The 22889-nt window shown below is 46.0% G+C and overlaps 1 protein-coding gene and 1 long non-coding RNA gene across 9 annotated transcripts; one reads left to right on the top strand and one right to left on the bottom strand.

The window, feature by feature from the left end:
• Positions 1 to 2302: 2302 nt before the first annotated feature.
• HMGN5 (high mobility group nucleosome binding domain 5) lies at positions 2303 to 12564 on the bottom strand. Of its 8 annotated transcripts, none has more exons than XM_030497920.1 (7): positions 12476 to 12564; positions 11588 to 11639; positions 10184 to 10213; positions 9656 to 9685; positions 8757 to 8807; positions 4320 to 4463; positions 2303 to 3014 (listed from the first exon to the last, which is right to left on the bottom strand). In XM_030497920.1, exons 2-7 carry the CDS (start codon positions 11600 to 11602, stop codon positions 2967 to 2969), a joined length of 318 nt encoding a protein of 105 aa, XP_030353780.1. In that variant the 5' UTR covers positions 11603 to 11639; positions 12476 to 12564; the 3' UTR covers positions 2303 to 2966. The 8 variants fall into 8 exon arrangements, with proteins under 8 accessions (XP_030353780.1, XP_030353783.1, XP_030353782.1 ...); XM_030497923.1 differs by lacking the exon at positions 12476 to 12564 and adding an exon at positions 12312 to 12472; XM_030497922.1 differs by lacking the exon at positions 12476 to 12564 and adding an exon at positions 11886 to 12255.
• On the top strand, positions 12011 to 21188 carry LOC115612972. Its single transcript, XR_003993216.1, has 3 exons — positions 12011 to 12716; positions 15681 to 17244; positions 20756 to 21188. It is a non-coding gene; the product is annotated as an uncharacterized LOC115612972 (long non-coding RNA).
• The last annotated feature ends 1701 nt before the right edge of the window (positions 21189 to 22889 follow it).

The following is a 22889-nucleotide window of genomic DNA, read 5'->3' as shown; positions in this document are numbered from 1 at the left end:
CTGAACCCGAAAGTGGGTGCACCCAGCTGACTGGTCAGTGGAAAAGCATTCTCCCATCAAAACCTCTGCTTTTGGGACAACCATAAGCTAAGCAAAGCTCACAAGCGGACTTGGAGCTTGCCTTTGATTTAGTGTCTAGACATCAGGACCAACAGATGAGGAGGATTTGGCACAAGGCAGGAGATCTATTCAGTTGTGCAATTCGCTCAGTACCCCGTGGCTCAGAAAAGTTATGAATTTGAGCGAGGAGGTTTGTCTGAAAAGTTAAGCAATTTTCTGTACTTATTTGAAACAGGAGTCTGATTATAACAATAGTTATAGAATTAAGAACAACTCTCGCCTTGGCACCAGAAGAGGAAGAAATAAACAAAACCAAACACTCAATTGTATGTTTTGGTGTAACAACCTCCGGATCAAAATGGAGAAGTATGCCTTGACACACAGAACGACCTCAATTAGTGTATGAAGGGCTGGCGATACCTTGGCATATGGATGAGCCTTTCGATAAGAAGAAAATATCATCCATATTCATAGTGTCTGCTGTTATTTAAATAACAATGCTTGAACTGCTCGGTGACTAGAGCTAAAGAGAAATGGTTCAGTGGTACCAAGACTTGGAGAAGGAGCTCACCTTCCTTGCAGACCTGGAGCTGCTATTTCAAGCCCTTTTAGAGAAACCACTGGGGGCAGGGGGATACATGAGTATAAAACATTTCATTGCAATGTGCATTTTCTCCCTGAGGCAGTACAGGCCCACTGGTATTTCTCATCAGCTTCCAAACAGCATCCAGTCAGACCCTAAAAATGATTGTACCACGTATGCAGAACACGCTGCTGGGCTTGTGATTGTTCACTACTCAAAAGCAGGCTAAATCCAGTAAATCATTTTTAGATGTGAAAGTGTCGGGATGACATTTGAACTATTGTTGGATCATCTTCTAATGGGGACATTCTGAATCTCCCTGGTTTTACCCACACATCTCACCACGCTTCCACCAGGGAAGGGATTCCAGCTACTTCTCTCCATCAGCTTTCACTGCAGGAGAGACCAGAGCATGCCTGAAAGCCACTGCAGCTAGGGAATACCCTGCAAAGGAAAAGGCTCCTAAATACTCTCTCACCTTTGCTGCTGAGGGAGCTCTGGCCCAGTTAACCCTGGTGTGTTTAGAGCAGTTCTACCAAATGAAGGTGGTGCAGCAGGAATAAAAATCCCTGGTGCTTTAGGCCTTGAAAATTAAATCCATATTAAAGATCATCCAGTAGCTGATGCCCTGGGGTACTGATCCTGAAACACACATTTAATACAGGATGCTATGTGTTGAAATGCCTCGGTTTTGGATATCAGATGAAAATATGCAAGCTCTTGGAATTTCCTGTTTCTGGGCTGTGAAACAATTTAATGCAAAAGATAAGGTTTCTGCATTGCAGACATTTTTCTTCTTATGAAATATATAATGTATTATTTGGTCATCAGTGTGAAGAGACTTTATATAAAATGAGGCTTTAAGAGGAATATTTGAAGTGTCTTTGATAAAGTTGCATAGAATAGCCGTAGCAACAAAAATGAGACAAGGTAAAACCAATAGTAAAGCCCCACTTAACTACCTGCCAGCCTAGCTGTCATTTCCCACAATAATAAAGCTTGCACGGGTGGAAAGCACTTCTGTACACACGTTATCATGCTAGGAGAAGCTATGTGAGTCTAAGAAAGCATTTTGTGAGGAATACGTGGTTAAAGAATAAAACTATAAACAGCAGTTATGAAAGCATGGATGTTAACCAGGACTATGACCATTCCTACACCAACAGAAAACTATCCTGTACCAATAAGGGTTTAACGTGGTAGTCTCTGAGCTTCTGCAGTATTTCTAAGAGGAAAGAAGCCCCCTCAAATCACACCAATTAACAGGCACATAAAAGAAAAGCAAACGATGCCCTTCAGAGTTTACAGGAACGTCTCTACTGCTCAAGGCATGCTGGACCACACCAAGCATCCCACCTTGGCTTGAGCAAGTACTGGAGTTCACAAGCTCAGCCTTCACCTGGAAGCACTGGCTGCAGTTCCCGGGTGGTGTAACCTGGCTCATCCCCTCTGCCATTGCCTGTTCCCATGCCAGCTCCTGAGAGGAGCCACTTCCATAGCTGAGGAAAAGAGGGGCTCCAGCCCCAATCGTGCTGTGGCCCAAAGCGCTCTGGCTGCCCAGGTCCCCTCAGCCCTAAGCCCTGGACTACTGCAGCTCTTATGGAATTCGGCAGCATTCCAGCAGTACGTTTGCAGCACAAGCAACAAACCACAATCAGCTTTTGAGGAGTCTTTTTTATTAAGATAAATCCAGCAAAATTCCTAACAGTGGGTACATACAACCAACCTGCCCTTTTAAAAGAAATGTTTGTATTTCGTTTAAAAACATGATTACACTTTTATTTATTTTCTTTTTTTTTTTTTTTTTTTTTAAAACTGACAAAATAAAATTACATTTGGGAAACAACAGATTTCCAGCTCTTAGGTTTTTTGTTTTTTTTTTTTTCATGAAAATAGCTCACCTTCTTTATAAAAGCAACCCACAGAACCACTGGAATGTTTAACACGGTTATTTGTTTTGAGACCTCCCCACTTTAAGAAACCATACAACACATACAAGGGGAAAATTAAAATCTGGAGTCTGTAAGCATGACTTACACAAAAAAGGGACACACTGACAGAAGTCAAAAGCTACCACCACTTATTCTTTCCATGTACCATACAAACTATTACAATCACAAAATTTAAAAACAATGATTTTTTTTTTTTGTTTTGTTTGTTAGGGATTTAATTCCCAAGTAACCGAGATGAAGATGTTCCATAATTAAATTCATGCTAAAAAAACCTGCATTTATAAAATAGTTGATAAAAATATTCCTCTCTGTTAACAATACAGCATGGAGGTACGGATACCAAATGATGGAGATATAGGGCAGGGTTAACATTACTCGGACTTGGCTTCCTTATCATCAGATGCTTCAGCAGCTGGTGCCTATAAAAGTGTTTGGGAAGAATAGAAATATTATTGGTAATGCTAATCGGATTCCATTCTAACAAGCATCAAAGAGACTAGTTTGTTAGCACAGACACGGACAACATCTTGTGTAGATAGAAAACACACGGCTACTACAGCAAATATCAACACAACAACATGTCGGCTGAGAAATCTAAAAATTAACACTCAGATGAGTATTCATTAATATCTGAGTTAATTTTGGAATGTTAAGTGCCTCCAAAGAGGCAGAAGTTTAGAACGTATTTTAGATTAGGATCAGTCACACACCAGGGCAAGTTCAAGTCCTCATCTCTGTAAGTCACAGGGAAGTATAAGAATTACACATAAAACCATGATATTTGTCTACTGTCCAAACTTCAGGGAAACTGTTTCTCACCTGTTCTCTACAAAAACTGCTGTTACTTTTTAAGTCAACACATCCAAACTGCAAAGATCCTATCATAGATCCTTTAAAGTACATTACTCCCACATTAATTTTTAGCAAAGAAGCTAAAAAGAAGTTTAGTTTTAAAACTGAAAGAAGAAACAACCCGTTGACTGGATAACGATACTTAACACACGAAGAGAGACAACTGTCAGTCAAAAGCAACAGAGAACACAACAGGCTAGTCTGTGCCTACAGGGGCAAAGGGAGCCTGCAGCAAATGTTGCACTCCTACTATCAGCAAGAAATCTGCTAGGAAAAGGCCATCAGGAGCTGACTGAAGCTAGTAGCTAGTCCTAGCCGATGGCACCTCTTAGGTAAGCAGCTGATACAACAAGAACCTGTAAGAAAGAGGCTTGCAGATCAAGAGACAAGACTGAGTTTGTTTTGCAGATCTCTTGTTGAATTGTTCTGAGGCAAAGAATTGTTTTAAAGAATTGTGTAAAACTGAAAACCAGATTTCTGGCACAGTACCAACCTGTGCTGAGCAGAAGAGGCAATCCAACAGTCCAGAGAGTCTATGCATAGTCAGTTCAGGGTTAGACAGCAATCTTACTGAGCTCTATTGTTCCCCAAATATTCTGCATTGCTCTTGTGCCAACCCCGAGAGGGGCACTACCACAGCACAGGCCACCTGTGGAAGGGCTCTAGCATACAGCAAGACTGATTTTGAAGGAGAATGCTATTCTTTCAGGCTCTCCCTGAGAGATGCCCTGTGCAGATACTGCAGCTTGTCTGTCTGTACAGGACTGCAGTGAAACACACCACCTTCTGACAAGGAAGCCCAGCCGTTAGCTCCTGCAGCTCTATTACCAATACATCTGTGTTTAGTCCCACGTTTACTGTAGCTAAAGTACCTCATTAGTTTTGGTATCTCCGTTTTCAGAGTGGTTTTCTTCTTTAGCATCCTCTTGTTTAGTTTCATCTTTGCCTTTGGCTCCTTTTTTCCCTTTTGTTGCTGCCTTTTTGTCCTCCTTTTTATCATTTGCTGCCTTTTCTTTCTGTTAAGAAAACAGACCATGATACAGTTAACGCTACTTTCCACCATGTACATCTGCACGAGCACCTTCTCAGCTCCAAAACAGTCTACACAACCCCCTTCTACTCACTGAACTTCCTATTGACAAAGACGAGATCAAAGTTCCTAAGGAGAAGTGCTTTCCTTCTGTTCTGTCCTGAATGTGCTACTTGGAAGTAACTAATATAAAAGCAGCCATGGCTGGGGTTAAAAGAATTCCTATTTTAAATAGGCATTCAATTAAATTAGCTAAAAAATGTTGAACTGGCCTGTATTTCTGCTGTGCTGCTGAAAGGCATACCACAGAACAAAAAGAACATGTACAACTAGTGGAAATACCAGAATACTTCAGATGTGCTATTAATGCCTATTTAGAAAACTGTAACAAAGCTGTAGTCAAAGGACTTTCCCCCTTCCCTGCCAGAAATATTCCTTGTTATAATAAACCATTTGTGTGATCGACAAGTTGGGGGCTCAACAGCATCACTTCAGTAACAAGAACTTTGCATGTATTATCTAAGTGCGGATTCTCATACGTGGATCAGGCTAAATCAAAGCAAAACTTGATGCTACAACTTTGGTAGCAACAGTTTTCTATATGGCAAGGTCAGATCCCAACCACAGTATAGTAACGAGCACAACTCTCATCAGTTTCACTTCCAAGGTTCTGCCTCTTGCTGCCAGTAAGTAACTGCACTAAGCAAACCAGCTTAGTTCCTCACTTGATTAACCTAGTTCCAACAAAGGAACCATAAATATCTGCAAAGTTACTGCTCACAGGGAAGCGAAGATAACAGATTACTGAATATATATAGATCTACTCAGAAGATGGAGTAGCCTCTGTGACTAGAAGTTACAAAAAGTATACTTTCTTATTTCAACACCTTGCTTATTAGTGTACAAAATTAATTCATATTAAAAATTAGCTGCTTGTTAAAGGCTGAACTCAGGTATGGAGTATAATAAGGGGCAGAGTCACCTAATTCTTCCATGATACTGATGATTAAAAATTCACCAAAATTAACACCAAATCCTACAATAATGCAGCAAATTTAAGACGGGAGGTTAGCAGCACTCAAATGGGTGAGGGTCTCTTTCCAGTCTAACCTGCTCCCCAGGCTGACCTTGCTGAGGGATTTCAGTCCACCTGGGAAACTCTACTGCAATACAGTGTTAGGAGACCCCTTCTCCCAGGGCCTCATGCCCACTCCCAACAGGCCTCTCCTCATCCCTGGGGACTGACTTATCAGCAATATGGAGTGAATCCTTCCAAGAGAAGGAAGGGTCACCAGAGGAGGAAAGAAAAGAATATGCCTCCACTCACTCCTTTTCCCCTCCATTGGCTGAACAGTCCTCTGGTATTAGAGAGAGGCAGAAAAAAAGAGAACTATCACAGTAATATCAGCACCCAAGTATTCAGGTACTGTTTGGCAGTAAGATTTAAAACTGCAATACTCCTGTGGTGCTGGTTTGCTCTTTGTCACTTGAACAGACCTCATTAGACCTTTGAAGCACAAAAAAGGAGTCCACTGTGAAGGGTTCCTCCAGCAGCACCAGTATGCTCCATGCTCATGAGCACAGCTGTGTTAGTCACTTGCTCTTCCAATGTAAGCCATAAAGGTTTTGTAAAGGCTTAGGGGTGTTTGAAGAAGAGCATCTTTTCCCTTACCCCACCAAAAAAAGACAAAGCGTTACCAGAGCTAAAACTGTAATCCTCTGTAACCTGCTCTTTGCTGGTAAAGCCCTTTTTAAGAAAGCATTTGAGGAGAATCCACAGAAACTGGCTTCCATAGCTGGACTGACCAGAGAGAAAGTGTCTGGCAGCACACAGCTGTGAGTGAGGATCCCAGGATCTCTGCTCTGTTCTGCAAGATCCGAGGTTTCTGGGGACGTGTTAACAGTTACTCTGTAAGGGATCAAGTCCCCTTCCAGAGCTGAGTGAGTCCAGGAAAAAAAAATACCCAAGGAAACTATGTTGTTTTTCAATTTTCGAGCTCCTTCCATCCTCTCAGCTAGTTCTGAGCTAATACTATTGTATTAATTTTTCTATACAGATGGCAACATCAGTTCAGTAATAAGGTCACATGTTTTACAAAGTGACAAAACTTTTTTTCCCAGCCCTATGCTTTTCAATATGGCTGAGTTTAAAAGGTGGAATCTTTTCTGACACACAAAACATTTAAAGAACCTGGAGATTGTAAAGTAAAGCACTTAGGGGAAACTAAATTAAAGATGCCTGCACAATTCTTTCTACATAACCTTTTACACAGATACTGATCCAGTATTAGGAGCCCTAGAGAGCCAAAAATACAGCTCAACTGTCCTGACCTCAAACCAGCATGAAAGCCAATGCTTTCCAAGTCCAATGGGGGTACACTGTGTAGGGAAATGACCAAGGCAGCACTCCCAACAGAAGCAAACTGCCTATGAATGCAGAGTGAAACCGCATCATACTGCTTATGCAGTCAGGGACCAAACTAAGTTTTGACAGTCACAGTCCTTAACTTCAAAGAACCATAGAAAGGTTTGAGTTGGAAGAGACCTTAAGGATCATGTAGTTCCAACCCCCTGCCACGGACAGGGACACCTTCCACTAGAGCAGGTTGCTCCAAGCCCCTGTGTCCATCCTGGCCTTGAACACTGCCAGGGATGGGGCAGCCACAGCTTCTCTGGGCACCCTGTGCCAGCGCCTCAGCACCCTCACAGGGAACAGCTTCTTCCTCGTATCTAATCTAAATCTACCCTCTTTCAGTCTAAAGCCATTAACCCTTATTCTACCACTATTGCCTCTTATAAAATGAGTTCTGAATGCTTATTTTCCCAACTTTTAAGATTCAGTTTATCCAGCTTCTGTGTATAAACCCTGGGATGCTGCCATAAAAATAAAATTTAAAAAAATTTTAAAAAAGAAAATACCAACAACGTGCATTATGTGCAACTGCACCGACCTCTGCACAGGTCACCAGCAGAGGCTGAGGACTTTCAGATCCCCAAGCCAGCTCTCTGCCACTTGGGCTGGAAGAGCAACCACCTCTCTTCCTCCCAGGGGAGCAGCCACTAGAGGGAGATGCAATCCAGTGCGTGACAGCCACAGGAAAGCGGGGCAGCAGGGTTCCTGGATTCCCCGGTCCTCTGGAATGGGATCTAGAAATCTGGCTGCACCACAGAGACGCCAATGTGAAAAACTTGCTTTACACAGCACTGCGGTTACAGAGCTGAGACTTGGGGTCCCCAAAGAACAAGCAGGGTTCTCTGCCTTGTCCATGTCTCACGGCATCTCTGCTGCTCAGTATAGAAGGACTTGGAGGTGGAATAATCTTCATCACCTGGAAGTTTGCTGTGCCATATGCAATTGCAAGGGCTTTTAAATGTACAGAGCAAAGCTCCTGGTCCACAGCACATCAACCCCTTCTGCAACTATAGCATCTCCTGCACCTGTGCTTCACCCATATGACCCCCTGAAACCACAATGGAAAATGTATGATGGGAACAGGCTAAAAAGAACACTAAAGTGGGGTTTGGGGGATTTTGTTTGGGGTTGAGTTGTTTGGGTTTTGTTTGTTTGTTTTTTTTCCCAGCTGCAAAATCCTCAAACAATCTGAATATTGACAGATAGACCTAAAAAAAGCACTGCAAGCTGTGACTGCTGGGGAAGTTTGGCAGAAAGGGGGTATAAAGAAACACCTCATGGATTGCACAACTGTCCCCTTTTAAATTTCAAACTGTTCTTCCAAAGCAAAAAAGAGCTTTAAATAGTTTCTTTTTTAACTATACTGTCAGATATGCCAATATTTTTGACATTTCCAAATATATCATCTTAAGAAAACGGGCACGTAGAACTTTATCTCCAGTGATTAAAATCTGATAAACTGATAACTAGCTGAAAAATGTGCCTTTCAATGAAAACATGGTAAGAAACTGTAATTAAAAACATGATTTTGAATGCTTTCTCTATCTGACTCTCTGATCTCTATTCAAAGCATCGTTTTCCCAAAAATACGTTATATGAAACCTCAGAATGGCCTTGCCAGGCAAGCAGTAAAGCCTCATCAAAACTTATTTAAAGTCCATTCAGTTCACCCCATTCCTTCACCAGGAACTGGATAAAATTATCCTTACACCTTTCACGTTCTTTTAACTCACATAATTAAATCTTAAATCTTTAAAGAAAACGATGAACAAACAAAACGGTTAGTTGTGGATGTTTTTTCTACCTCTATAAACACTTTGAGAAAGAAAAGTACAACTTCAGTTAAGGGAGATCTTGAACACTTACCTTAGGTGCTGCCTTTTTGGGCTTTGGCTCCGGTTTAGGTGGAGCAGGTTTCTGCACAAAACATACACAAGAAACAGTCAGACAAATGCTATCAATGTTTTAGCAATACATTGGTAACTTCTGAAAACTATTCAAACAAAAAGAAGTTTAGAGCTGGCTGCTTCCTTCTGCATTATAAAGGAGAAAACATCAGAGACAGATCAGTGTGTTTTGCTATCCAAACCCATGTCTCCTCATCTGTGTTATGGTAGTCACGGTACAGATGCTGATAGTAGTAGTAAGTGGATCATTACTGTGTCTGGGTGTTACTGTCTGCTGTGAAGGCAAGTGTGTGTCAAAAATAAAGGTATTAACACTTGGACATAACTCTATGTATGAATGCACATCTTAGCTTTCACTAAAATTAAGTACCTCCTCTTTCAAATAGCAACTGTTTCCACTTGGCATTTCCAGGATGGCTTAAAAAAGGGCTGAGTGCACTGAGTGTCTGTAGAAAAGGATGCCAAGAACCTGTTTAAGGCTGTGACTTTGGGCTGAACCCACATGACAGATTTACACCCTCTAGGTCTCAGTTTACCCAACAGTTGGGTTTATAAAGGCATTGAGCAGATCACAAGTTTAAGGAGAGAGCAGGTAATTTATGGAGCTATGAGCAGGTAATTGCATGGAGACCTACAGAGAACAAATGCATCTTGACACATGTCTAAAGTAAACCTGTAATGCATTGATACTCAAGGACTAGAAACAGAGAACAAGAATTTTTACTTTTAAATATTGCAATACTCTAACCATGCCTTTCACAATATTGGTGGGGAAAAAATTAACGTTTTTTATAACTGTCCCCTAGAACTCAGCATCGTATGTGATGTAATATGAAAAGAGTAAATAAAGATACTTACAGCGGATAGTCTAGCTGACCTTCTCTTTGGCTGTGTAAAGAAAGATGTGTCACTAAAATTTAACAAGCATATACAGCAGTGCTTTCTCAGAACTGCAACCCAGAATAACATGGCACAGACACTACACCACGAAGCCCCATACAAATTCTAGAACTTATTAAATTACGATCATTATGGTGATGACTTCCACAAAGCGCAGCTTTGTTCAATAGTTTTCACTCAACGCTACCGCCCTTTTACCCCACTGTAAGTGATAAAGTTTCTTTACTTGCAGGAGTGGTACCATGAAGAGTCGTCACTGAGACACTGACTAAAGGGGACACGTTCCCACTGGACCCAATGGCCTCAGCCCAACGGAGCCACTGGCTGCAGTGGGGACACCCAGAGCCCACCTCAGGTGACAGGGCAATGGATGGGCACAGGCACCCCAAACCCACCCCTGCACAAGGTACGGGGACCTCAATTTATGTGGAGCACTACCCAAGTTCTTGGAGGAATGGGGACTAGCATGGAAGAAGCAGCTCCTACCTCCTCCTTTGCCTCGCCTTCAGCTGGAGCCTGCAAGGAAAGCGAGAGACTGAGGTGAGAAGGTGTCACCATCCCCTGTGGTCAGCTCCCTCACAGCCCTGAGGGGAGCCCAGGGGTGAGCAGGGAACCCCCAGTGCCACCCTGCAGCCATGAACCGCACCGCCTGGCTCCCTTCCCTGCTCCCACGGGGTGAAGAGATCGATATCTGGCGAAGGAGATCGATAACTGGCGAAAGAGATCGATAACTGGCGAAAGAGATCGATAACTGGCGAAGGAGATCGATAACTGGCGAAGGAGATCGATAACTGGCGAAGGAGATCGATGGCGGGCTCCCCCCCACACACCTCTCGGACTACAACTCCCACAATGCCTCGGGGCCGCCGGGCTCACGTCACCGCGCCGAGGCGTCGCCGCGTTTAAAAAGTTCCCGCCAAATTACCTGCCACAACAAGGTCGTCGCCGGCCCCGCGCAAGGACAATGCCGGACGCCCGGCACCGACGCGATCGCGACCGCCCGCGGGACCGAGCCGAAGCCCCGCAGGCGGGTGGGGAGCCCGGCGGGTGGGGGGCGGCCGCGCCACCGCCTCCTCCTTCTCCTCCTCCCTCAGCCGCGGGGCGTCGGGAGCGCCCAGCCCCGGTAGTGGCGGGTGGCGGCGTCGGTGCCCGCGGTTGAGGGGAGGAGTGAGGAGGGTCGGGGATGGGCGGCGGAGTGGGGGAACCAGTCGGTCGGTGTTGGCCTTGGAGCCAAAGTTCCTAATTATGGTGGTGAATCCCTTCCCCGCTTTCCTTCAAGGACAGTTTCAAATTCTGCGCCGCCTAATGGCTCCAAATTACCATTGCACAACCATCTGGTATGACAAGAAGTGGGAGGAAAAAAAAAAAAAAAAGGAGAACAAAGGCAAACGCAGGAGAAAGAGGCACCGTTTAAACCCAAATCCTCCCGGGGAAGGACCCGATCTACCCTAAAATACCCCCGGAGGTGCCCGGCAGGGCTGGGACCAAGGTTTGGGCGGTGGGTGAACGGCGGAGCCTCCCGCGCCGGGCTGTGCTCTCTCCACAGGGGCAGCGGCAGCACCATGGCTGTTTGTAATCCAGCATGGAGACACTGCTCAGCCTCCTCCTCGCTAGCGAAAACGGCCCGAAGTGAACTCGCGGCCTCCCATTGCCCGCCCCGGGTAGCCCTACACCCGCCGCAGCCTTCTCCTTCCCGTCCGCGCTCCGCTCTAGGACATGCACGGGAAATTAAAAATGCAAAAAAAAAAAAAAAAAAAAAAAGAGAGAGAGAAAAAAACTCCAAATCCACGCACACGCGCGCGCGCAAAACCCCGCGGATAATTCTGCGAACGCCGCTTTAATCGCTCCCCTTCTCTCTTCCCCCTATTTCGTTCTTATTTCCGTACTTACCTTTCTTTTGGGCATAGTTGCACCTTAATAGTTGATTGCAAAATATATAGATCTAGATAAGATATAAAAAAAAAATAATAAATGTAACCCCCGTAAAAAAAACCACAAAAAAACAAAAAAACTGTTTCAACCGTTCTGCAAAATCGAACAACAAAAAAAAAAAAAAAGGGGGAAAACAAAAAAAAAAAAAAGAAGATGTATAAAAGGGACCAAGAGTTAATTGCAGCAGAAACTGAACAAAAAAAAAATCCCCCCCTCTTTATTGCAAACAGTAAAATACACCAACACGCAACCAAACTGCATGAATGGGGAGCGCGAGATGGGCCCAGCCGCCGAGTGACGGCCGCGCCGGCCAATGGGAGGCCGAGCAGCGGCCCGGGGAGGCGGGGCCAGGGCGAGGAGGGGCGGGGCGGCGGCCGCGGCGCGAGCGACGCTGGCGGGCGGAGGGACGGCGGCTGTACGCTGTCTGCGCAGCGCCGCGGCCTAAAGCGCGCGGTGAATACGGCGCCGCCGGCGGTCCCGGCGCGGCCCGCGGCGGGAGCGCGGGGAGGCGGCGCGGAGCGCGGTCGGACACCGCTCTCCCTCCCCGGCCCGCCGCCTCCCCGAGTGGCCCCGCCGCGTCCTGCCCCGGCGGCCGCGGATTTCCCCTTCCCCCGCTTCTCGCCTCCGCCTCCTTCTCCGCGTTCCCCCCAGAGGCCGGGAAAGAAACTTCCCCGAAAGTTACCACAGGCCGCAGGACGACAACATGGCCGCCTCGGCGGCGGCCCTGTCCCTCCCGCCGCGCCGGGGGGCCGCCATGCCGCGGGGCGCTCGGCCTCGCCGCCCAGAGCAGGCGGCGGGGGAAGCCGGGCCAGCCCGCGGCGGGCAGCGCTGCCGGCTGTGCGGTACCTGTTGGAAGGGGCCGCCGCTCCCCTGGGTACCTCAGCCCCCGCGAAGGGGCTGCGGCCTTTGTCTGCCCCGGCCCCGCCGGGTAGAATCGCCGTGACCGCAGAGTGTAGCAGCCTCCGGGGCCGGGCTGCGGCTGAGCAGGGATTTTTGGGACCAGGTTGGGCCTTGAGGTGCCCTTTGGTCTGTCAGACCTCAGCTGAGGCGAGTGAGAGCTTCCTTGGAGCTGGGCCTAGAGTCTGAGGTAGGCCATAAAGTGAAGCCTCGGACTTTTGCAGGGATTAAGGAACATTCGCTTTTGTTTACGTCGTAGCCAAGTGTAATTTCTGTCAGGGTTTCTGCCATGTTTTGTGGAGGGAGAGCATAAGAAGTGTATTAATACCACCTTTAGGAGCAAAGCACTTGGTAGCTAAGACTTAAGGCAGGAGTTGCTGCTCTGAAATTTGACAATTCCTGCCAAAAGCCAGTCTAACCTCTTTCTAGAAACCTACCATAAAGGAGATTCTGCAGTCTTCCTACGCGGCGTATTTCAGCACACGACTGTCCTTAAACCACAAGGTTTTCCCCAGCATCTAAACTGTACTTTGATTGTGAATTTACGTTTCTTTGTCCAGTGTCCAGCAGATAAAAAGGACGATTAATAAGCATCAGTTTACACTTAGCTTTTTAGATCCTGTGTCATTGCACGTAATATTACCATATCCTCCCTTAAACTTCCTTTCTCTAGACTGAACAAATTCTCTTAGGTGTCATGACCTCATAGGCTGTATTTTCTAAACCTTTTTTCATTCTTTGCCCGCTCTGGACTCTTCAACTTTGCATTCTTCGTTACACCTCTATCCCATAAGCAGGTTAATCAGGTAACCTACCTCAGCGCGACATTTGCCAACTTTGCAATAGCCTCACCGTGTCAGTTCAGACTCTTTCTGATCCCCTGTAATCCCCAGATCCATTTCAGTGCTGCTTCTGAACAGCTGTTCCCCCTATTCTTGACAAATTCATGGTGACTTTCTGGTTTGTCACTTTTTACATTACCTCAAAGGGTTTATATGCCAATGGTTTATTACCTTCCTGGACTTTGGAGTTGGGCTGAGCTGTTTTCCATCCACAGGTCCACTTTTCTTTCCCTTTAGTCAATGTAGAACAATCAAACGCCATGATTTTTGACTGGCCTAAACACTGGGGAGGCTCTGCCAGCCTCAGTGTAACTGCATAACCAAATACAACCTAGTCTGTTCTTTCCTGCTGCTACCTGTTGCTATCGTCTTCCTAAAAAGGCTGTGTGGCAATTTGCCTTATTTGAAGGCTGAAGCGAAGGCACAACTTTTCTGTGTGTGTGTCTTCCTTTATTTGTTCCCCTTTTCTGCCAGTAATAAGATTTTGTTTTGTTTTGCTTTTCCTTCCAGTGTGTATCAATAGAACATGTTCCTTTATGAGTGGGTTTCTTTCTCTCCCATTACCTGTTAATGATGCCCCCTTCAAGTTCTTCTGTACTAATCAAGGTTTTAAACAGTGTTTTCAATGGTTTTCTCCATCTTATGGACTAAAAATTGTCTGAAACGCATTTCAAGTGCTCTTGGGCTTCTTTCAAGAGCCTGTGTCCAATAGCAGAAGTTCTTCATTACCAACAGGGTTTGTGCTGCTCTTGCTTTCGTCAGTGACCTTGAGAGGTTTCGCCTGTCTCCCTGCAGCTACTGTTTCATTCTTTCTATGTAGTGTGTGAAGCCTTTGTGAAACTTTTAAGGAAAAGGAACAGGAATTTGTTGAAGAGTCTGTCAACATCTTCTGAACAACTTGCTTGACAGGCAGTTTGGTTGAATGCTTGGATCAAAATGCACATGGCAAATGAAGCACAGATTTAAAATTCACTACCAATTTTTGCATTGTTTGCGGGAATGTCCTGCAGAGGTGGGAAGCCTGTTCCTGACATTGGAGGAAGTCTGTAGTACTTGATGAATGTTTTCCTTGATCACCTGCCTGACCTGAAGCAGATCAAGATACTCCTGAATAAAGGCAAAAGACACCAAAGTCACTCTTAGGTGACTGACTTCTAGCCTTCCCCAAATAGGCAGTTAGATACGTTGCTTGCTTATTCCTTTGTGCTAAAATTCACTCAAGTTTTGAACATTAGGAGATTCCACCACAGGATCTCGGAGCTCTCACAGCTCTTGCAGTCATGCTGTTCAGACCCAAGGCATTTTATTCCCTGATTCATTCATCTCTAATGCATGAAGACTTGGTTTTACTGAAGGGACAGTGATTGTGGTGTGCTTAAACACCGCTGTCTCTGGAATCAGAAGGGTCGATGAGACACGTGCTGGCAGCGCAGTGATGGCGCAGTGAGGCTGCCCTCGCTCCATGGGAAGTCTGCTGTGACGCCTCCTGTGAAACCAGAAGCAGGCAGGATGTGGGCTTTGGACACATCCAACCCTCAGCCTGGTTCATCTGACTGCATCAGGCCCACAATCATGAGTTCAGAGGCAAGGGAAATTGGGATTCTGTGTTTGTTCATAATCATGGCATGTACAACAAGTAATATTAATACATCATTGTTCTGTGGCAAAATATCACAAAACACATTTTCCTGTTATGCATTTGAAGTGCCTGTTGGCCTGATTTTACATAACTTTTGGGATGAGTGGATTATCGATCTGTAGATGATGTTTGTGCTTGGTTAATCTTATAGTTTGTCCTGGGTAATTTTATGGTTTGTCCTGAGTAAAAATTGATTTATGTGTCAAATTCAGTATTGATTGCAATGAAACAATCAATGCTTATTAATTTGGGAACATGAGGGTGTAACTCGGTTGGTTGGTTTAGGATTCTCATTGACTCTGTTCATTCATCTTTACTTCAATAAAATCTTTGGCTTAGCTACAGCTGCCTAGCTGGTCCCTGGTAGTAAAGGGATGATTGCAGGCACCAAAGTAAATGCAGACTTTTATTAAACAGATTAAACAGATAAAATACAGATTAGAAGAAGTTTCAATCCATTGCAGTCAGACAAACTGACTGTCAGCAGCAAGTTTGTCTTTTAGTTACTTCTTTCTTCTAGTTTTGGTTCTTTAGAAGAAACTGTAATTCGGAAAAGCAGTCAAAGCTAAGACTACTACTAAAAGGAAGCCAGAAAAAGCACAAAAGAAAAATGAGTAGTTTCATCAGCTGTTCAGTTGTCAACATGTCTTTTTATTTGCCTTTTCCTCCACAGTTCTTGCATGCTGTGTGCTGCTGTACAGGTCTCAAACGCGTGATGACTGCCCGCACGGTAACAGTCCTCTCTCTACAAAAATAGAGGATGTGAGAAGAGAAAGGCGAGTCAGAAGAGTGGCAGAAGTCATGTGTGTGGGTGAAGTGTTGCCAGTTCCTGGCCTTGCATGAAGCACTGTGTGGAGTCCTGTCCCCAAAACTACCTAGAACTGTGCCTGGGAGTGGGGTCAGAGGGATGCGCCTTTACTGCAAGGTCACACAGTGACAAAAACTGCGAATGCTGTACTGGGATGTGTAAATAATACAATGCTTAAACCAAGAATAACTTGCAGGGAGCTACAGGCAGGGTTTGTCTATCCAAAAGCAGATGCTTACATTTGAGTAAGTTGTCTGGGCACCCTGTCTTGTCCACAGGGAAAAGCAGGCACCTTCAGGGTCTGGTGCCCTCCGTTCTAGGACAGATGTTCATCTGGCATTATAAACCATAAAATATATTTCCTCACCTATCACAAGGGAGATTAACAGGTTCGGTGACTTCTCAACACAGAAATAAGTGGAAAAGTCTATTACCCTTATAACACAGGATTCACTCCATCCGCTAAAGAGCGATTAAGACAATGGAGGCTCAGTGGCAGAAACCACAACTGCAGTGGGAAATGTCCAGTGTCTCCATGTAGACCACAGAGCTGTTATGTCTGGGGCTGAAGGGTCAGACACTGTTAGCAACTTCTTATGGAGCAGCTGGTCAGGGAAGCCATGAAAGGAGAAGCAACTCTTGATTGAAGGCAGAGAACAGGACCTGACTACTCAGTCTCTGAATCAGTGACCATTACGTACTTAAGAGTCACCATGCTGATCAGAGCAACAAAAGCTAAAGAAATCTCCTGTTAATTTTGGAAAGGGGAACTCTGCAACAGCGAGAAGGCCTCTTGAAAAAAGCTGAAAGGAGTAGCTAAAAGAGTAAAAGGGGTTTATGCAACATGGAGCCAACTGAAAGGCATCTCATTGGAAGCTCTGACCAAATGCATATCCCCTGTCAAAGCATGTAAGAAGATCAAGTGTGGCTGAAAAAAAAATAGCTAAAAAAGTCAAACAGGGCAAAAGTCAGACAGGACAAGGGAGGCTATCAGAAGCAAGATGGCATTCCGCACAAAGTTGGACTTGGGTTCTAATGAGGAAAGCAGCAAGATCGTAAGTGAAATGTAAAGCTACTTGTGTAAAAAACAGTTTAACACACAACTTGCAAACAGATTTAAAAAGCAGAAGAAGTCATTTTTCAGTCTTGTCAGGAGCAGGAAGCCTGAGAGACGTTTTCTAGAACCAATCTGCTGTCAAGATGTAAAAGGAATATGCAGAAAAGACAATACTGGAGCAGAAAACCCAAATGACTTTTTTGCTTCTGCATTGATGGTGGAAGAGGCTGAGGAAGTTCCTGGACAGGAACTCACAAGCTCGCCTGAGGATTTGTCGTATGCTGAAGCATCAGTAAGGGTCACAATAAATCGACAAAGCAAGTAAGGAACCCCCAAGACCTCTGTGACAGTGAATGCATGGGCTTTCTCCAGGTATGTAAAAACTTCTCTTCAAACAGTGGCATGGTAGTTACCATATACTGATTTGCAGCTCCATTTCCCCTTCTTTCACCTTGCTCTGAGCTCACAGCAAGCAGGAACTGCAGGTTTCTTGCTGGTCAGTGTGAGGAAGGCAGGATTTAGTGTTCAGAGCACAGAACACTAAACACTGGGGTGGAGCTCAGTCCTGAGTCCTGAGGTCTCCAGCCCAGGTCCTGAGTCAGTGGGAGCCAAGGACCAGGCAAGGGTGTGGGCAGACTTCTGGATTGTGCCCTCTGCCTTTTAGGGCAGCAACTCTGCGAATGCCTAGTTCAACAAACTAGCCTAAATCGACATGAAAAGTGGCTATTCCTGTTATTCTGGCTGAAATCCTGGTATCCATAGTATTCCCTTCCATGAACTTCCCCCAGGTACTTCAGGGTAACTAAGTGCACTCCAGGAGCACACACAGGGCTTATCAGAGCTGGGCTGGGTGGTGGCTCGGAGCGGTAGGATGGATGGAGCGCAGAGAAAGGGAGAGACTGAATGCTAAGCAGGGACTTGTGCCCCTTTCTGGATGGAAGTCAGCGGAGGGACATGAAGGTGTTGGGACAGGGAACAGTGACAATCCCCACGCTGTCTGCTGTAGCTAAGCCGGGTAACACTGTTGTCAATAATCCTGTTTCAGCCTGCCTGGCTGTGCAGGCAGCAGCAGGGAGCCACAGCAGGATGTGGGGTCTGGCTGCTGACAGCCAGCACTGACTGAGCAGGCAGCCCTGGCAGGAGCATAACCACTGCTGCCACTCTACTGCCAGTGCAACCGTACTGCTGGAGCAGAAACACAGAGCCACTGGCCCTTGGACTAGCGGGCACCTCTGGCTTCAGTTTAGGTGGGATTTTATGCATAAGTTGTAGTCTGCTGAAAGTATCTGAAATTGGCCCGGTCTTTGTCTCGGATAAGGCTTGGCACACCTGCCCAGATCAATGCTGGCAGGTACTGGATGCAACAGGAACAAACCTGTAACGTGAAACAGCCTGTGCAAAGGCCCCACATGACAACACAGCTGCTCCAGTGCACTGGTGCATACCTGGAATCACCTTTCAGCTTAGTTTCATCCAAATGCCATCAAACGAGCCCGCTGCAAGGCTAGTCCGGGACTCTAGCACATCACTGCATAGGCCATATTGCTGGGAGGTTCCCTCAGAGCGTGCTGTCAATCCCCACCAGAGCACTGGTACCCTGAGACCCTGAAGTGGGTACTGTTCAGCAGCTAGAAAGCCCCGGGCAACTTTGATTCTGTAAATGCTGAACTGTTAGAACAGTATCACGTTATTATGAGGATTAAAATCATAGAATGATTTGGGTTTGAAGGGACCTTAAAGCTCATCCAGTTCCAACCCCCTGCCACGGGCGGGGAGACCTTCCACTAGAGCAGCTTGCTCCAAGCCCCGTCCAACCTGGCTTTCTGCCTTTATCTGCAAGCTGAGAACCAAGCTGAGGGCTCTAGTCTGCAGCCCCGGCACGCAGGCCGCTCCTCCGGCATCAGCCCTGCGCTCTGTCGCCCCAGGCAAAGTCCAGCCTTGTCGCAGGGCTCGGCAGGCGCGGGGGGACTGCTGGAAGCTGCTGTAACCCCAGGCTTCCCGGTTCACCGGCGCTGCCTCCTCCTCCTCCTGACGCCGAGCCGGGCCAGCAGGGGGCGCGCCGCGGCAGGCAGCGCGCGGCCCGATGGGCAGCGCCGGGGGGGACCCTGAGACCCCTGTGACCCTTCACGCTCCTGGTGCTGGTGCCGAGGGACGCAGCTCGGATGGTGACTGCCCGGCACCAGGCAGCGCCCCTGCGAGCGACAGGCACAGAGTAACAGGCTGGGTTGGGCTGTAAGGGACCTTAACGCTCAGCCAGTTCCCACCCCCTGCCACGGGCAGGGACACCTTCCACTAGAGCAGGTTGCTCCAAGCCCCTGTGTCCAGCCTGGCCTTGAACACTGCCAGGGATGGGGCAGCCACAGCTTCTCTGGGCACCCTGTGCCAGCGCCTCAGCACCCTCACAGGGAAGAGCTTCTGCCTAATGTCTAATCTAAATCTCCCCTCTGTCAGGTTAAAGCCATTCCCCCTTGTCCTCTCCCATCCCTACATTCCTTGTCCAAAGCCCCTCTCCAGGTTTCTTGTCAGCCCCTTTAGGCACTGGGAGCTGCTCTAAAGTCTCCCCAGAGCCTTCTCTTCTCCAGGCTGAACAACCCCAGCTCTCTCAGCCTGCCTCCATAGCAGAGGTGCTCCAGCCTTCGCATCATCTTTGTGGCCTCCTCTGGACTCGCTTAAGCAGGTCCACATCCTTCTTGTGTTTTTGCCCCAGAGCTGGACACAGGACTAGCTGCAGGTGGGGTCTCACGAGGGTGCGGTAGAGGGGAAGAATCCCCTCCCTCGACCTGCTGCTCATACTGCTGGTGATGCAGCCCTGGACACAGTTGGCTTTCTGGGTTGCAATCCAAGAGCAGTGTTGGTTTATATTGTGATTTATGTCATACAGGCACACTTCTCTACCTTACAGGGACTGCAGCATAACTCCATTAGTTCCATTGTAACCAACAGATGGAAGGCAATAACATGGAGGGCTGTATTGCGTGCAGTGTGGTTACTTCCTCATGCAAACCAACTGCCATGTGTCTTGAACAATTACATATAAACCCAAGGAAATCTGGCCTTGCTTTGTCTCCAGATGAGAAGGAGGAGGAGAAGCAGGTCTCCTGGACTGTCCCACCCCCTTCTACAAACATGTTGGAGCAGGGGAGTGGAGTTTCCACCCACCATAAATCACCAGTGCGCTGGCACGGGCTGCAGCAGGACACGGCTCTGGCAGAGCGTGGGTGAAGTCTGAAGACCTGATCTGGCCCACAGTTTGCGTCCTCGCTCCAATTATTGCAAGCTTGATCGGCTGGGATCGGACATGAAGAATGGATTTCTTACTTCCTTTTGAGAGTGCTGAGCTGACATCTCTTACCCATCACAGGTTCCTCCATTTCGGGAGTGCAGGCAGGTCCAGATCATCTTTTCTAGCAACAGTACAAGCACAGTCAGAGAACAAAACCTGGAGCAGGCTTATGTTACTAGAGAAATACTTGCGGCTGAATTCTAGATGTATTTCTCTTCATGTTTACAAAGAAGCCGTAGAGCATTTGGAGCACATGTGCTTCCTGACCTTTTGTACAGGAGGTGTTTTGCAGTTGATTACTGTGGTGCCTTTCACTGTGAGTTTCTACTACGTTTATTTTTTGCAAATGGCTTCATTTGCCAGTACTTAGAAGCCTCCATCCTTGTCCGCGGGTGAAATAAAAAGCAAGTAGATCTTTGCCATTACTGGCAACATTTTTATCTGAAATCTCTGGGTGACTCCAGAGTGACCATCTATTGGGAAGGATCCCTTACACTCTGCTGCCACTGAAGTCGGTGCCAGTGCTGATACTTAATAGCGCTGCTTTGTAATATATAAAATAATATAAACCAAAATCCAACTGTTTTGTTTTCTTTCTAGTGGCAGTAATAAAGGATGCAGCCTGACAAGATGGCCTTGTACAAACACACACTAAGCAGCAAGTGCACAGAGGAGTCGAGGAGACAGTAATCATCATGGACTATTATATACGGACTGTTTTGTTGTCTGAACAAGAACAGGAGATTTTCCTCTTTGCGGCATAATATCAATTTGTTAATTGTGTTTGAGGTTTTGATCTACCTTGAGAAGGCTAATTAAACACTTCACAAATGTTCAACAGCGAAAGCAAAAATAATACCAAGGATTTTACATGAGTAGCCTGGGAACAGAAAACATAGTGCTTTTCTGCCAACAGAGTAGAAAATTTACTATTATGAGTCAAGAAAGCCTTGTAGTTTCAATAATACCCAATTCATGTATTGCTCTTAACTTAATAAATCTTCTTTCATGAAGATAAAATGCTTTCTAAAGTGCACTTTTGAGACTAATGATTATATCAGGGTTTTTAGTTGGCAGAAAGGCTCCAGAAGAATTTTAACTCCAAGGAGCTGAGGTGCATTACGAGGAGAGGAGGAGAGCTGGCCAGAGAGCAGGCAGCCAGCCAGCGCCATGATGAGTGAGCCCAAAGTTCAAATAAACCTCACGATCCTGTTCTCCACCTGCATATTTTCATCCTCTCTGATAAGCAGTGGTTTCTGCCTCTGGTGTTGCTTGTCTTGAATCTGATTACAGACTGGCACATAGTGATGTGCTTTGGAGGAAAGGGGAATTACCAGGGCATTTTTCAAGCAGCTGTGAAGGCGGCTGTACAAACACATGTGAAGAAACATTCCCTGAAGAATTTTAATCTCCTGGACTTAACTTGGCTTGTTTTAAGGAGATTAAAAAGTACACAATTTATTTTTATTCAATTTTGAGATTCCCTGAACTGAGGGATTTCTTTTTCTTTTGTGTACCATCATCCAAAGTAAATTTTGGTTTATTGCTTTCTCAAAACACACATCCTCCTCATGACAGTCTCAAAGATTCAGATAAGTAGAAAGCTGGAGAGGGACATTTAGAAGGGTGTGTAGTGACAGGACAAGGGGGAATGGCTTTAAGCTAGACAAGGGGAGATTTAGATTAGACATTAGGCAGAAGCTCTTCCCTGTGAGGGTGCTGAGGCGCTGGCACAGGGTGCCCAGAGAAGCTGTGGCTGCCCCATCCCTGGCAGTGTTCAAGGCCAGGCTGGACACAGGGGCTTGGAGCAACCTGCTCTAGTGGAAGGTGTCCCTGCCCGTGGCAGGGGGTTGGAACTGGATGAGCTTTAAGGTCCCTTCCAACCCAAACCAGTCTGGGATCCTGTGATTCTATAAGTATCATAAGTAATATCAAAATCAGGCATCATATAATCCTCAAAATAGTTCTCTTTAATCTCCTATTAGAAATTAATAAACCAAACATAGGCCACTTAATAGACTTTTAAACTTTTTTCAGTAATTTCTGTGCTTAGAAGAACCGCCTGATAATTTGAAACCAGAAGGCTTCTTTTGTGTGAAAAAAATAATTTCGGAAATACCTCCCTCCTTTTTGCCATGAGCAGAACAAACATCTCTCATCTTAACTTGTAGGTGGTAAAATTTCAGCTTGCTATGTTTATCACTGTGAGTATTTCCCATTTTCTGCGAAGTTGCTGTCAGAATGCATAGTAAAATATGTATAGGGTAATATCTGGAGTACAAGAGGCAAGTGGAAGACAGGTGCTAAATATAAATTTCCCTAAATAACATGTCGCCATGACTATAACAATTAAGAACTCTTTGAGGCCTCATCCAGTGGTCCCAATGAATACAAGTGATGCTGTGGGATTGCAGCAGTGATGGCTGGCACCAGCCCTTTGCAGAGCCCGTGTCCTGCATTAACCAAGCACAGCAACAAGTCCCTGGCCATGGCACAGACAAGAGGTGGCCAGGGAAGGGACACGGAGGGGCAGCTCCTATCACCGGTGCCGATACGTGATTCTTTGGTGTTTTATTTGTCCTGAAGATCCTTAAAATAATCATGGGAAGTCAAAGCATTCAGTTGGATGCCAGTCTGTGTTTTAGCATGGACACATCACTTGGGCAGTTAACTTTCACGCTGGAATGAATTAGAAAAGGAAAATCTGAATTCTGAATGTCATTGCCCAGTAACA

The sequence above is a fragment of the Strigops habroptila genome, chromosome 9 (genome assembly GCF_004027225.2).
Source record: "Strigops habroptila isolate Jane chromosome 9, bStrHab1.2.pri, whole genome shotgun sequence".
Taxonomy (NCBI): Eukaryota; Metazoa; Chordata; class Aves; order Psittaciformes; family Psittacidae; genus Strigops; species Strigops habroptila.
The sequence above is the reverse complement of the archived record's forward strand: the minus strand, read 5'-3'. Positions and strand labels throughout refer to the sequence as shown.